The sequence below is a fragment of the Symphalangus syndactylus genome, chromosome 11 (genome assembly GCF_028878055.3).
Source record: "Symphalangus syndactylus isolate Jambi chromosome 11, NHGRI_mSymSyn1-v2.1_pri, whole genome shotgun sequence".
NCBI lineage: Eukaryota > Metazoa > Chordata > Mammalia > Primates > Hylobatidae > Symphalangus > Symphalangus syndactylus.
In genome coordinates this window covers 67,667,688-67,683,114 of record NC_072433.2, presented here as the reverse complement: position 1 = coordinate 67,683,114, position 15,427 = coordinate 67,667,688, and the positions used below count along the sequence as shown (strand labels likewise).

The 15,427-nt window shown below is 43.4% G+C and overlaps 1 protein-coding gene across 3 annotated transcripts in view; it reads left to right on the top strand.

Annotated features, from left to right (window-relative positions):
* The window catches only part of SERINC5 (serine incorporator 5), a 189,306-nt gene that overhangs the window by 155,376 nt on the left and 18,503 nt on the right, over positions 1 to 15,427 (top strand). For 2 of the 3 annotated variants that reach the window (XM_063612191.1, XM_055298358.2), the window contains exon 12: positions 509 to 5,421. The exons of the other annotated variant lie outside the window; for it this stretch is intronic. In XM_063612191.1, the coding sequence (XP_063468261.1) occupies positions 509 to 656 (148 nt within the window). In that variant the 3' untranslated portion in view covers positions 657 to 5,421. Of the gene's footprint in view, positions 1 to 508; positions 5,422 to 15,427 lie in introns of those variants that run through there. 3 annotated transcript variants of the gene reach the window in all.

The following is a 15,427-nucleotide window of genomic DNA, read 5'->3' as shown; positions in this document are numbered from 1 at the left end:
ACACAGTGGTGTTCATACATCATTGGTGGTAATCAAAAAGGGGAAACATCCCAAATGACCATCAGCTGGTGACTGCCTAAACAAAATGTGCTCTATCCATACAATAAGATACTATTTAGCAGTAAAAAGGAATGAAGGACTGACACATGCTGCCACGTGGCTGAGCCTTGGAAATGGTATGCCAGGCAAAAAAGCCACACACACAAGAGACCATGTGATTCCTTTTATATCAACTCTCCAGAATAGGCAAATCCATAAAGGCAGAAAGTAGATTGGTGAATGCAGGGGGTGGGCTGGGGGGGCCATAGGGAAGGGGAGAGCACCTAGGGGTGCATTTCTTTTGGGGTTGATGAGAATGTTTGGAAATGGGTAGTGTTGATGGTAGCACAAGTCTGTATATGAATACATTAAAAGCCATTGAATTATACATTATAAATAGATGTGAATTAGTGAATTGTATCTCAATATACTCCTGCTTTGACCGCGGCTGGGTCTCTTGTTTCCACAGCTACGAAAGTGCCAACATTGAGAGCTTCTTCAGCGGGAGCTGGTCCATCTTCTGGGTCAAGATGGCCTCCTGCTGGATATGTGTGCTGTTGTACCTGTGTACGCTGGTCGCCCCCCTCTGCTGCCCCACCCGGGAGTTCTCTGTGTGACGATATTGGCGTCCCCTGGGCTTTGTGGGCCTACAGCCTGGAAAGTGCCATCTTTTGAACAGTGTCCCCAGGGGTTAAGTAGGGACTGGCGCCCTGTGCCTGAGTGGGTCTGAGAAGGCTTTGAGAGAAAAAAAAAAAAAAAAAATCTCCTGATTAGCTTTTTACTTTGGAAATTCAAAAAGAAACTACCAGTTTGTCCCAAAGGAATTGAAATTTCCAACCAAATGGATCATGGTTGAAATATCTTACCCCTAGGAACTGGATACCAGTTATGTTGACTTCCTTCTGCATGTTTTTGCCAAAACAGAATTTGGGGCACAGCATCTTTTCACAGGGATAAAAATACTTTGTGTGGCCAGTCATTCTCATCCTTGGAATAGAAAAACATGCCAAAATCTTGAGTCCCCAGCCCCTAACAGAATCCAGACCCCTCTCACTCACTTCCGCCTCTTCAGAGCCTTGTCCCCAGGGGGCTTTGAGGACAGGACTCAGCCTGCAGGGCCCCTGGTATTTATAGGGTCCAAGAGGAGGCACCTGCTTTTCAACTGCACCCTCAGTGCTGCCTCTTCATGGCCCCTAAACGTTTCCCTTTGAGGTTGTGATGCTGGAAATCACAGACTTCACTCTCTGCCTGCACCCTTCCCCGAGGTCTCATCTTTTCTGGGTCCCACATCTTTGTAATAATGTGAAAAAGCACAATTTGCCTGGTCACCCCCCACGTGGTTCCCCACCTTATTATCACTACCTGATCCGAGTTACTGCAATAAGTACGGCGCTTATTTGTGGTGTTATTCACATGATTATAGAACAAGATTCATGTTTTCTTTGCCTAAGCAATGGAGGGCTATCATTCTTACTTGTTTGTGCTGTTGATAATGATAGTACTTTTAGGACCTTAACTGAAAAGCTGCTTCGTGTTGAAGACTGCTGCATGCACTGCTCTTTTGGTTGTTGAGGTCAGCCCCTCAAGTTTTTCTCCAACTGTAAAAGCGGAAGACGTTTTGTGTTCTGGATCTGTAATGTGACCATACCGTTCAGGTTCATTCTGGCATCCTTGGAGTAGATTTGCTAACGTGAGAATTTCTGAGGTGAGGATCTCAGACACACTGACCAGAAGAAGCTTGTTAGGCAATGTGTGGGAGTGGCTGAATATACTTAAAAAGAGGTGGGCAGAGGCAGGCGGATCACTTGAGGTCAGGAGTTCCAAGACCATCCTGGCTAACACGGTGAAACCCTGTCTCTACTAAAAATAGAAAAATTAGCCAGGCATGGTAGCGTGTGCCTGTAATGCCAGCTACTCGGAGGCTGAGGCATGAGAATCACTTGAACCCGGGAGGCGGAGGTTGCAGTGAGCTGAGATCACACTGCACAGGAATTTCCAAAACACATACTTGCAAAGTAATACAGAAACATGACTTTCGGCAGCTACCCGAGATGATGCCTATTTTCAGTGTTGATGTTCTCAGGCAGGGAAAAGGTTTACTTGGTGGAAACTCCTGTTAGAATTTCATTCGGGGTAGAAAGAATCTTCTCAAGCTCTCTGGAAGTGAGGATCTAAGAGTAAAAGGCTCAGCCTAGTCATTTTTTTCTGTGCCCTACTGTATGAGTTGGGCAGAATTGAGTGCCACCTAAGCTGGGCTTCTGTGTGCCAAAATGCTGGTGGGTGAAATTAGTGAAATTCTTTCTATTCATTCCTTTGCCCTTCTCCCAAGAAAACCCATGGGGAAACAAATTACAGGGGATGAATTCCTTTAGAACTTTCCCTACTTCGAGTGTTTGAGATTCAGTTTCAAAAGGCACTCCGTCTGTGTGTGTGGTTTAGAGAGCCTTGTTTTGTAAATTCCATTAAATTTCCTTTTGTAGGGCAGGAGCTCTGTACTCGGCAGTTAAAAGATTCATCCGGAGTCGCAAAATGAAAAGCCGTGTGCTAACCCGAGGAACCAGTTAGGGGACAGGAGCTCTGTAGGCCAGGAATGGGCTCAGGGAGTGGGGCTGCATGTCACACACAGTAGCTGTGTTGCAGTGGCCTAGGGCCTTGGGGGTTGTCTTTAGGAAACACCCTCAGGGGAAGCAGGTAAAGTGCCTGGGCAGTATTGTGACTAGTTTCATTGTTTTCCTCCTGCTGAGGTCTAGCAGAGCCCTTGCTTTGTCTTGGCTTCTTCGCGGCTGGGTCCGGCTGCCAGCTGGTGTGATTTGAGAAACTGACCTTAACGCCCAGTCAAGGTTGAGCTGACAAGGCCTTGGATTCCTTGGCTGGCCGTGGTTGGCCCTTTCCTCTGCAGAAAGCAGCTCAGGGAAGCCCAAGCAAGGGAGTGTGGCCGGTAGAAGGCCCTTGTCGCTTCCTTCTGGAGCCACCCCAGCCACCCCACGTTTTCCAGATGCATGAGTCTGGTTTGTGACATCCCGTTCCCTTCTGCCGTTTGGTCTGATGCAAGAGGAAGAGTTACAGTTGCTTTTAATTTTATTCTCAGCTGAAAATGTTAGCACGTGTATCTGGATGAACAAAAGAGATATGGATGTATCTGAGGACTGAGGGACTATCAATGCAAAGTTAATGTTAATGGTTATTAATTGTGATATACAATACTCAGGTGAGGAGTCAACATTTCTGGATTTAAAGAATCTACAGTTTTGTGCAATTGTGATTTGAGAAACTGGAAACATTGTGCCAATGGCTTTGAGTTGCTATAACAATGGTGTTAATTTGGTTAACTCACTCACTGATACCTTTAAAAAATAATAGACATTTGCTTCCTACACCTTTTTGTACATGACCTGAAGAGTATATTCCCAGAAGCTGCTGGTCAGACACATTTAGGGATGACAGTTGAAGAGGACTTTTTTAAAGCTGCATGTGAATATTTCCTCTGTGTCATTTGTCTGATGTAGAAAAGTTTTCCCCTCATTTTTGTGAGTGAAAACACTAAGTGGGTGGCAGGGGGGTGGGGGTTCTTATGGGGGTGTCATACTGAGGCATGTTACCTGACTGGAGACTAGAGACTATTTCCATTATAAGCCTTCAGAAACCCAACCACGTCTTTACTGGTCTAGCTTTTTAAATACTGATTGGTTAGTTTTATTTTTGCCCACAGTTTCTTGGGCAAAAAGGTTCTTCATTTTGTCTGAAAAAGAAATTATTTGCCAGAGGTATTTGGAGCCTCTTTGAAGGGGAGATAGAGTGGGGGTGGGTTGTGGGGAAGGTGGAGTTATTGGGGTTTTGGGGTTCTGTTTCCATACAACATTGTTTATTTCCGATTCTTCAGAAGATTCTTTATTGTGAATAACCTCAGTGTAATGTTAATTTCCCGCCCCCATGCCAAAATTGTCACCCTCAGCCTTTGTTTTTTTTTTTTTTTGGAGACAGGCTCACTCTTGTCAGCCATGCTGGAGTGCAGTGACATGATCTTGACTCATGGCAGGCTTGACCTCCTGGGCTCAAGGACCACCTCCCAAGTAGCTGAGACCACAGGTTTGCCCCATCACACCTGGCCAATTTTTATTTTTTTGTGGAGATGGGGTTGTCCAGGCTGGTCTCAAACTCGTGAGCTCAAGCAATGTGCCCGCCTTGGCTTCCCAAAGTGCTGGGATTATAGGCGTAAACCACTGCACGCAGCCTACCCTCTGCCTTTTTAAGATGATGTATTTATTTAATTTTTGCCATCATTGGTGCTTCACCTTCCTGCGAAGGAAATTCCAGAGCCTGTATTTAAGCTACCTAGGCTTTTACACTCCCTTTATTGCCTTTCTAAATAGTGTCTCATTTGGTGTACTCTAGTATACTATACCTCTTGGAAGTGAAAGAGGGCCCAACCTATAACTAAGAAGGGACAAACCTTGAACTAAGTAAGACCTTACACACCCAGAAAGAACACTGGGCCCTCCTTCAGGGACAATGCAGTAGCCACTTGGCTTGTGGAATTTTCTGAAGGCTATTTCCTGTAACTTGCTAGTTAACTTAGTTTTGCATTTCAGGCAGAGGTGTACTCTGTAATGTTGGGCCTTTGACTTCACAGTACTGGAGAGCTGTTCACACAGATGTTTAGAACTTTCTATCTCTCTCTCTTTTCTTCTTCCTCAACAACAAATCTTTCACAGAGGCAGTCATTTTGAAAGGTTGAAATATTTGGCCTTTACCAAAGAGCTTTTTTTTTCCTTAAGCAAAACCCTTTCAGAAAGAAACAAATGGGGAAGGACAGATTAAAAATGCATATATCCCAATCCACTTCTATAGGAGTTTAATCATATTCACATGAGTAAAATGATGGAAGAACTCTTTAAGGTAATCCTTTGGGATAAAGGATCCTGGGAAGTTCTCTCAGGTAAAGAAAGGTTACAGCAGATGTGTAATATATGTATTGAGAGCTATTTATAAGAAATTTAAGAGGATTGTTTTGTTTTCCTTTATTAAAGATTTAAGCCTTTTTTACTTTGCAAAAAGAAAACTACGAAAGTTTTATAGATATAACTTTGCTAATTTTTTAAACTTTTCTGAAACAATTAGCTGTAGCCAAATTATGTGGTTACGTTTTGCTACATTAGAATTTGAAAATGCAATATATGTGGTAAATCTACTGTTTGAAATTTATAATGGTCTCTGATTAGAATTTTGGTAACTTTTGAAAGTTGTTTTCCCCCTTTAGTCATGGATTTCTATTTGTTTTTTAATGTTAATTTTTCTATAAAGCATCTGAATTGACTAGGCTTTTCCTATGTAAAAAACTCAAAACTTGTTAACTCTGTACTTTAATAAAATTTAAAATTAAAACTATGTTGTTTTTTCTCTTCTGCTAGATACATATATAATTAAAATACTCAAGTTAGTTGTTTTGCAGAGATGTTGCCCTCAGATGTTAATCAGGTCTCTCAAGTTCCATGGAGTCTATGCTGATCCTTTAATTGACAAATAAAAGATATATATCTGTGGTGTGCAACATGATGTTTTGAAATATGTATATATTCAGGAATAGCCAAATCATACTAATTAGCCTATGCATTACCTCGTTTTTGTGCTGAGAACATTTAAAATCTACTCGCAGTAATTTTTTTTCTTTTTTCCTTTTTTTGAGACAGAGTCTCGCTCTCACCCAGGCTGGGGTGCAGTGGTACCATCTCGGCTCACTGCAACCACCGCCTCCCAGGCTCAAGCGCTTCTCCTGCCTCAGCCTCCCGAGTAGCTGGGATTACAGGCATGTGCCACCATGACCAGGTAATTTTTGTGTTTTTAGTAGAGATGGGTTTCGCCATGTTGGCCAGGCTGGTCTTGAACTCCTAACTACAGGTAATCTGCCCACCTCAGCCTCCCGAAGTGCTGGGATTACAGACATGAGCCACTGCGCCTGGCCTACTCTCAGAATTTTTAAGGTATAGTGCAAGGTTCCTAGCTCTAGTCACCATGTTACACCGTAGATCTCCTGAACTTATTTCTTCTGGCTGATAGTGTTCTTTGACCAACATCACCCTGAACTCCCCCTCACCCAATCCCCCACCTCCAGCCCCTAGTAACCACCTTTATACTGCATCTCTTAAGTCAAACTTAGGAAGTTTGACTTTTTAAGATTTCATGGATCGGTAAGATCAAGAAGCATTTGTCTTTTTGTGCCTGGCTTATTTCACTTAACCGTGTCCTCTAGGTTCCTCCAAGTTGTTGCACGTTGCAGGAGTTCCTTCTTTTTGAGGCTGAATTTTCTAATTCTATTGTGTATATATACCACGTTTCTTTTCCTTTTTTTCTTTTTTTTTGAGACAGAGTCTCACTCTGTCACCCAGGCTGGAGTACAGTGGTGTGATCATGGCTTATTTTGGCCTTGACTTCTTGGACTCAAGCAATCCTCCTGCCTCAGCCTCCCGAGCAGCTGGGACCACAGGCTGCAACACCAAGCCTGACTAATTTTTGTATTTTTTGTAGAGATAAGGTCTCACTGTGTTGCCCAGGTTGGTCTTAAACTCCTGACCTCAAGCAATCATCCAGCCTCAGCCTCCCAAAGTGCTGGGATTACAGACGTGAGCCACTGCGCTCAGCTCACTTTTTTTTTTTTTTTTTTTTTTAGTTAGAGTCTTGCCCTGTCACCCAAGCTGGAGTGCAGTGGCATGATCTCGGCTCAGTGCAACCTCTGCCTCCCGGGTTCGAGGCAATTTTCCAGCCTCAGCCTCCCAAGTGGCAGCTGGGACTATAAGTGGCCACCACCACACCCGGCTAGTTTTTGTGTTTTTAGTAGAGACAGGGTTTCACCATGTTGACCAGGCTGGTCTCGAACTCCTGACCTCATGATCCGCCCACCTTGGCCTCCCAAAGTGCTGGGATTACAGGCTTGAGCCCCTGTGCCTTGCCACATTTTCTTTATATTCATTTGTGGACACTTGGGTTGATTCTGTATCTTGGCCATTGTGAATAATGCTACAGTGAACATACGGGTATGGATATGTCTTTGACATACTGATGTCATTCCCTTTTGGATATATACCCATTAGTGGGATTGCTGGATCATATGGTAGTTCTACTTTCAGGTTTTTGGGGTTTTTTTTTTTTTTTTTTTTTTTTTGAGACAGGGTCTCTGTCACCCCAGCTGGAGTGCAGTGGCACGATGTCAGTTCACTGCAACCTCTGTCAGCCTCCAGGTTCAAGTGATTCTCTCACCTCAGCCTCATGAGTAGCTGGGGTTACAGGTGCATGTCACAATGCCTGGCTAATTTTTGTATTTTGGGGGGTAGAGATGGTTTCACTATGTTGGCCAGGCTGGTCTGGAACTCCTGACCTCAAGTGATGTGCCTGCCTCAGCCTCCCAAAGTGCTGGGATTACAGGCGCAAGCCACTGCACCCAGCCTGACTTGAGCACTTAAATCTGTTGGCCATTTGCATGTCTTTTGAGAAATACCGATTCTCAGGTCCTTTGTCAACTTTTTAAGTGGGTTGTTTTCTTGCTATTGAGCAGTTTTGAGTTTCTTATATATCTTGAATATTAACCCCTTATCAGATGTTAAGTTTGCGAGCATTTTCTCCGATGCTGTAGGTTGTCTCCTAACTTTGTTGTTTCCTTTGCTGTGCAGAAGCTTTTTAGTTTGATATAATCTTGTTTGTCTACATTTTTGTTGCCTAGTTTTAGTTTCAGGTTTTAACAGCTAAGTGTTTAATTTGTTGTAGGTTGATTTTTGAATATGGTATGGAATAAAGGTCTAATTTCATTCTTCAACATGTGGATATCCAGTTTTCCCAGCACCATTTATTAAAAAGACATTCTTTCTCCCATTGTTGTGCTAATTGTTGAGAATATAAACATGAAACCCCAAGCTTGTCTTCTTCCTCTGAAAGCTCCTGTGAGCGCACTTCCTTTTTCCTGCCCTTATGCTAGTGACACCCTGTCCTGATATATGAGAATTAGAGTAAAGCATTTTTTTTGTTTTTTTGAGACGAGGTCTCTTGCGTAGGCTGGAGTGTAGTGGTGTGATCATAGCTCACTGCAGCCTCCAACTCCTCAGCTCAAGCGATTGTTCCACCTCAGCCTCCCGAGGGCTTGGGTCTATAACTCCTACTCTCAAGTGAGCCTTCTCTCTTAGCCTCCCAAAGTGCTGGGATTACAGGTGTGAGCCACTATACCAGGCGCTTAACTATTTTTAGGTGTACAGTTCAGTAGTATGAAGTGCATAGTACATTCACATTGTTTTGCAGCCAATCTCCAGAACTCTTTTCAATTTGCAAAACGACTCATTAAGGAACACCCTGTTCCCCGCTTCCCCTCTCCTGTGGCAACCATCATCCTACTTCTGACTCTGAATTCATCATTTGCTTTTTTTTTTTTTCCCTCTGCTTGTTCCCACATAGATACTGATAGTCTTCAGCTCTTCCAGCTTTCGATTTTTGATTGTGCTATCTAGTTGCTATTTTTATATAGCAATTCAGGAAGATCCAAAAACTATGCTTCTACCATTGCCCCCATCTCTTCCATTCACACTTGAACTTGCCACAATAAAGCTTTCACACACTTAAATTGAAAACTGTTTTTCAAAGTCATGGGTGACTTCCATGTTGCCACGTCCATCGTCCTTACTTTACTTGACCTATCAGAAGCACTGGACACTATGAACTGTTTAAACTGCACTGCAAACGTTTTTCAGATTTCATACACTCATCTTTACTTTCTGAAAGGGATTCTCTATTGTAGTTATCTTTTTCCTCCTCACATTGTACAAGGAATGCGGGAGGCAGCTAACTTGTCTTTTTAGTTCTTAGGTCTCTGCACCCACAGAGCCATCCCTGTGGAGCCTTATCCACACACAACTGGACCTGATTTACTTCCTAACTCCACCTTCTGGGTTGGCCTTCCTTTACTATTTGAAAAAGCGTGATTGGGCCTGGCGTGGTGGCTCGTGCCTGTAATCCCAACACTTTGGGAGGCTGAGGTGGGCGGATCACTTGAGGCCGGGAGTTCAAGACCAGCCTGGGCAACATGGTGAAACCCCGTCTCTACAAAAAATACAAAAATTAGCCGGGCTTGGTGGCACGTGCCTATAGTCCTAGCTACTCCAGGGAGGCAGAGGTTACAGTGAGTTGTGATTGTGCCACTGCGCTCCAGCCTGGGCAACAGAGGAGACCCTATCTCAACAACAACATAAACCCTGATTTGCAGCCAAATAGTTTCCTCAGCCTATTTCCTGCCAGTAAATGGTTGGGAGCCCAGTGGCTTTGTTTTGAACTGTCTTTGTCCATTTTAGTCCAAGCTAGTGGTGCTTGTGTTAGTTCAGTTCTCTTAAAAACATTGTGAGTTTTCTGTGGATTTTATTGGGATTCACTGTGTTAGATAAAAACCATCTCCACCAATCTTTTTAAGATACACTCCCTCTCTGGGGTGCAAGAGATACACTCCCTCTCTGGGGTGCAAGTCAGGGTGCTGTGTGAGAACACACTTGTTCTTTCAGAAGCCTGTTTGCCTAATTAACCATGAGGGTTTGAGAAGCACTTCCTTACATCTTTCCAGGATTTTAACAAAGGGCCTTATGTTGACCAGAGGCCACGTTTTACTTGCGGCATTGAAACCACCTTTGCAAAAATTATAACTGAGAGGATTATGACAATGAAAGAGATGTGACCTAACTTACTGATTTGTTCCTAACCTCCAAGCTGTCCTTGTTCATTCCTGGGTGTAGGCTGAACTAATTTTGGAAGGAACTTAGTTTATAGTTTAACTTTGTTTTGTTTTGTTTTGTTTTGTTTTGAGACAGAGTCTCACTCTATCACCCAGGCTGGAGTGCAGTGGCCCCATCTTGGCTCACTGCAATCTCCACCTCCCGGGTTCAAGCGATTCTCCTGCGTCAGCCTCCTGAGTAGCTGGGACTACAGGTGCGTGCCACCACGCCAGACTAATTTTTGTATTTTTAGTAGAGACAGGGTTTCACCATGTTGGCCAGGCTGGTCTTGAACTCCTGATCTCAAATGATCTGCCTGCCTCAGCCTCCCAACGTGCTGGGATTACAGGTGTGAGCCACCACGCCCGGCCTATAGTTTAATTTTGAAACAAAGATGGTACCAACCCTTTCCCTGAACAAACCCCCTTTTAGCTTGGGAACTATAAACTGCCTTTGCAGGACTAACAAATTAGCAACAAGATTAGAAATTGTGGTTTAGGAGTCATGCAGCTGGAGGTGGCAAGATTCTAAACCCCTCCAAATTGCCCCTCCAGATAACAGATATTTTGCAGACCCTGCACTCGATGGATCAGCTGTCCCTAACCAGATTGACAAATTGGTTCATCTGGTCTTGTGGCCCCCACCCAGGAACTGACTCAGCACAAGAGGACAGCTTCAACTCCCTATGATTTCATCTCTGACCTAACGAATCAGTAGTCCCCAGTTTCTGACCCCCTGCCCACCAAATTATCCTTAAAAACCCCATCCCAAGTCTTTAGGGATACTGATTTGAGTAATAATACAACTCCAGTCTCCCGTACAGATGACTGTGTGTGGATTAAACTCTTTATTGTAATTCCCGTCTTAAATTGAGTGAGTCTAGGCAGTGGGCAAGGAGAATTCGTTGGGGGGGTACAGCATCTTAGATTTGTTCTTTGCCTCCAAGTTTTATTTTGCTTTTAGAACACGCTGCTAACTGACTCAGACAGTCTTGGGCCCTCTATATTCTTCTAAAATTTGCTTGAAAGGTGAACATTTCCCTCTTTAGTTTATCTCTTTCTGTACTTTATCAACGATTACAAGCCACTTGGCATTTTCAGCATTCTGCATGAAAATGTCCTTAGCCAGTTCATGAACACATGTACCGTCTTCCACATTGCTACAAGTGACAGTGTAATTGAGCTGCCAGTATGTAACTCAGGCCCCCTTTTCTCTAGCCCACAAGAGCAAGAGCAAGTTTTTCCTTCCTGTTTTAGGCTAGCATTAGGCCTTCCTTGCATTGCTCTAAAGGAATACCCGAGACTGGGTAATTTATAGAGAAAAGGGGTTTATTTGGCTCATAGTTCTACAGGCAGTATAAGCATTGGTACTGGCATCTGCTCGGCTTCTTGAGAGGCCTCAGTGAGCTTTTACTCATGGTGGAAGGGGAAGTGGGAGCAGGCACGTCACATGGCAAGAACAGGAGCAGGTGGGGAGAGATGCCACACACAACCAGATCTCATGAGAACTTACTATTGCGAAGATAGCACCACGCCATGAGGGATCTGCAACCATGACACCTCCCACCAGGCCCCACCTCCAACGCTGAGGATTACATTTCAACATGAGATTTGGGAGGGACAAATATCAAACCATATGAAGACTCCACCAACAGCCTTCTCACTGCTCTTCAGTCTTCTATGTGCTACTTGGTCCCAAACATGTAGCAATTGGCTTTAGGTTTTCATTCCAGTAGTATTTCATGTTCTGGTGCCAATTTTTATTCCAGTCCCCTATTGCTGTGTAATATCAACCTGAAAGAAAGAACTAAGGGCCAGGCATGGTGGCTCACACCTGTAATCCCAGCACTTTGGGAGGCCAAGGTAGGAGGATCACTTGATCCCCAAGGTTCGAGACCAGCCTGAGCAACATAATGAGACCTTGACTCTACAAAAAATTTAAAAATTAGCCAGGCATGGTGGGAAAAAAAAAAAAAAAAAAAAAAGAACTAAGGCAAATGCATGTAGGTAAGGAGTCTATTTGGGCCAAATTTGAGGACTGTAACCTGGGAAGCACTTATATACCAAGTCCAGGAGGTGCTCCAAGTTGGGGTGGTTACAAGCAGATTTTAAGGAACAAAATGAGATACAACAAGGTGGTCTCAGCATGTTCATATAGAAATACCATTAGTTAACAGAAATAAGTTAACAGATGATTAGCTAAGGAGTACAGCGCTTCTTGGAATAGTCATCAGTTTGTGATTAACCCAGACAGACCTGGAGTTCTTTACAGGAGGGGGTCTAGGAATTTCAGGAGAGTGACTGGGGTCTCGTGCCTACTCCCCTGGGGCCTGTGCTATTTAGTTCATCTCTATTTGTCTCTTTTGTCATCAGTAACAAATCACACTAAAACTTAATGGTTTAAAACAACAATTGCTATTATTTGCTCATGGTTTGGGAGTGAAAAATTTGTGCAGAGCATGTTGAACATGGCTCTTCTCTGTTATCTGGTGTCTCCAGCTTCAACTGGCTGGCTTGAAAGCTGGGGGCTGGCAGAAATGCTCAACTAGGCTGAAATGGCTGGGCCTTGGCTCTCTTCTACATGTCTTTCTCCACATGCCTTCTGGGTTCCAAGAAGGAGCATTTCAAGAGGTGAAAGGAAAGCTTCTAAAACAGTTCCTAAGGCCCAGCCTGGAATTTACAGTATTACAGAATCTAGTTACAGAACTAGATTCTGTTGGTCAGAATTGGTTTAGGGTCAGCCCAAATTCAAGGAAAAGGGAAAGAGACTCCACCTCTTCTTAGGACAGTGGCAAGATCACATTGCAAAAGACTATGTGAGGTGTGAGATATTTCTGCTGCCATCTTTGGAAACACAATTTACCACACCCTCAAAATGGCTTCCCGTCTCCCTTGAAGTAAAAGCCAAAGTCTTTACAGTGGTCTACAAAACCCTGCATGACCCATTCCCTATCCCTGCCTCAACTACCCTTTGCCCACTCTGTTCCAGCATTACTGGCTTCCTTGCTGGTGTTCAAATCCAGGAGCTATGCTCCTCCTTTCCCCTCTCCCCTGCAGGCTCTCTGCACATACTCTTTCCCATACTGGAATCCTTCTCCCTTGGATAGCACTTGGCCCATTCTGTCACCGTATCAGTCTGTTCTCACGCTGCTAATAAAGACATACCCAAGATTGGGTAATTTATAAATGAAAGAGGTTTAATTGACTCACAGCTCCACATGGCTGGGGAGGCCTCAGAATCATTGCTGAAGGCCAACGAGGAGCAAAGTCACGTCTTACGTGGTGGCAGGCAAGAGAGTGTGTGCAGGGGATCTACCATTTATAAAGCCATCAGATCTCGTGAGACTTATTTACGACCATGAGAACAGCATGGGAGAGACCCAGCCTGATGATTCAGTTACCTCTCACCGGGTCCCTCCCATGACACATGGGAATTATGGGAGCTACAATTCAAGATGAGATTTGGGTAGGGACACAGCCAAACCATATCAGTCACCATCCTCACACTCTTCCTCAAATATGTATTACCTTTTCAATGAAGTTCTCCCTGACTATTCTATGTAAGATTTCACTCTCTCCCTGAATTTCCTACCCTACTTTACTGCTTTATTGTTTTCTATAGTACTTATCACCATCCAGCCAACTATATACATTTTCTTACTTTTCAGTTTGTCTTCAGTGACACTAAAATTCAAGCTCCCTTAGGGGTAGGGATGTGTTCACTCTTGTATCCCCAGTGTCTAGAATGATGCCTGGTACATAATAGGTGCTTAGTAAATAGGTGACAAATGAATAAATGAACAAATAGATGGATAAAAGAAAGATTTGTGGATGGCAGTAGTGAAAAACAAGACGTCGTAGTGCCTTGTGAAGGACTTTTAAATGCCAATTGAAATGTCTAAACTCTATTTAGGGAACGGGACAAAGGAAAGGGTGATACTTTAGATAGTGGATGCTATCCTTCTAGGCATATGTAAAGATAAAGATAGGTGCTGGAAAGAAGAGATTTGAGTATCTGAACTTAAAACAAATTATATCAAGGTTACGACAAACCAGGAAGATGTGATTACAGATAGGGCCCTGTTGTATTGCCCAGGCTCAAACTCTTGGCTTCAACCAAATAGCTGGGAGGACAGACACAAGCCACCACAAACAGCAATATATTTAGTAATTAAAATGCCTTCTTTTTTTTCTTTCTTTCTTTTTTTTTTTTTTTGAGAGGGAATCTCGCTTTGTTGCCCAGGTTGGAGTGCAGTGGCACAATCTTGGCTCACTGCAACCTCTGCCTCCTGGGTTCAAGTGATTCTCCTGCCTCAGCCTCCCGAATAGCTGGGATTACAGGTGCCCGCCACCAGGCCTGGCTAATTTTTGTATTTTTAGTAGAGATGGGGTTTCCCCATGTTGGCCAGGCTGGTCTCAAACTCCTGAGCTCAAGTGATCCACCTGCCTTGGCCTCCCAAAGTGCTGGGATTATAGGCGTGAGCCACCACGTCCGGCTAAAATGCTCTTATAAACCAATAAGAATATAATAGAAAAACAGTTGGTCAAAAAAACATGAAACTATCCTTCAGTCTTACTAGTAATTAAGGAAATTTTATTTCACTTATCAAATGGCGATTAATTTTCAACTAAGCACTGAAGATGATATTGAGGAAGACTGCATTTTGTAGGTTGTGGTGTGAGTGTGGCTCAAATTGCCTGGCACATTTAGCGACATGTATCAAAACTGTTAAAAAATGACACACCTTCTGACCTCACAATTCCAAGTTAAGGAATTTCCCTAAGGAGTTAATAATAGATAGTTTCAACTATTTAGTTACAAGAATATCATTCAAATAGAGTTCATAAACGCAAAATAATAGAAATAATTTAAATTCACTTAGAACATCTATATATGGAAATGTTAACATAGCTAATAAATACAGTGCTGTAGAAAAATATCTTATTGAATGTGTTCTGAATGCCTTGTAAAAAATAATTTAGACAACTGTTGCCAGGCACAGTGGCTCATGCCTATAATCCCAGCTACTTGGGAGGCTGGGGTGGGAGGATCACTTGAGGCCAGGAGTTCAAGACCAGCCTGAGCAACATAATGAGACCCTGTCTCTACAAAAAAATTGTTTTAAAAATTATCCAGGCATGGTGATGCACACCTGTAATCCCAGCTGCTCTTGAGGCTGAGGCGGGAAGATCCCTTGAGTGCAGCAGATGAGTTCCAGGCTGCAGTGAGCTATCATTGCATCACTGCACTCCAGCCTCAGTGACAGAGGGAGACCCTGTCTCTAAAACAATCAAACAAACAAAACTTATATACAGTGCTATCCAAGTTATGCACACATGCATAAATGTACTCATGCGTGCACATGGACCCAAATGTTCACCTACCATTTTGTCTTCACAGCGGCACCTCCTCTCTGCTTTCCCCCGCTTCATATTTTGGGAAGTTTTCTAGTAGGAGCAGCCATGTCCTTTCCATACAACTCTCCTGTCATAGCTTCAGTTAATTGATCCAAGAGTGGACTTTCCATCTAAGCTGGACAATCAGTGTCTTTCTGGAAATTTGGACTTGAGACTGAAAGAATGCACTTTGAAATGGCAGCTGTCTTGACCAAGGAGTTTGGAAACTTAAAAGATGTTGTTAGTGACAGTTTTAAG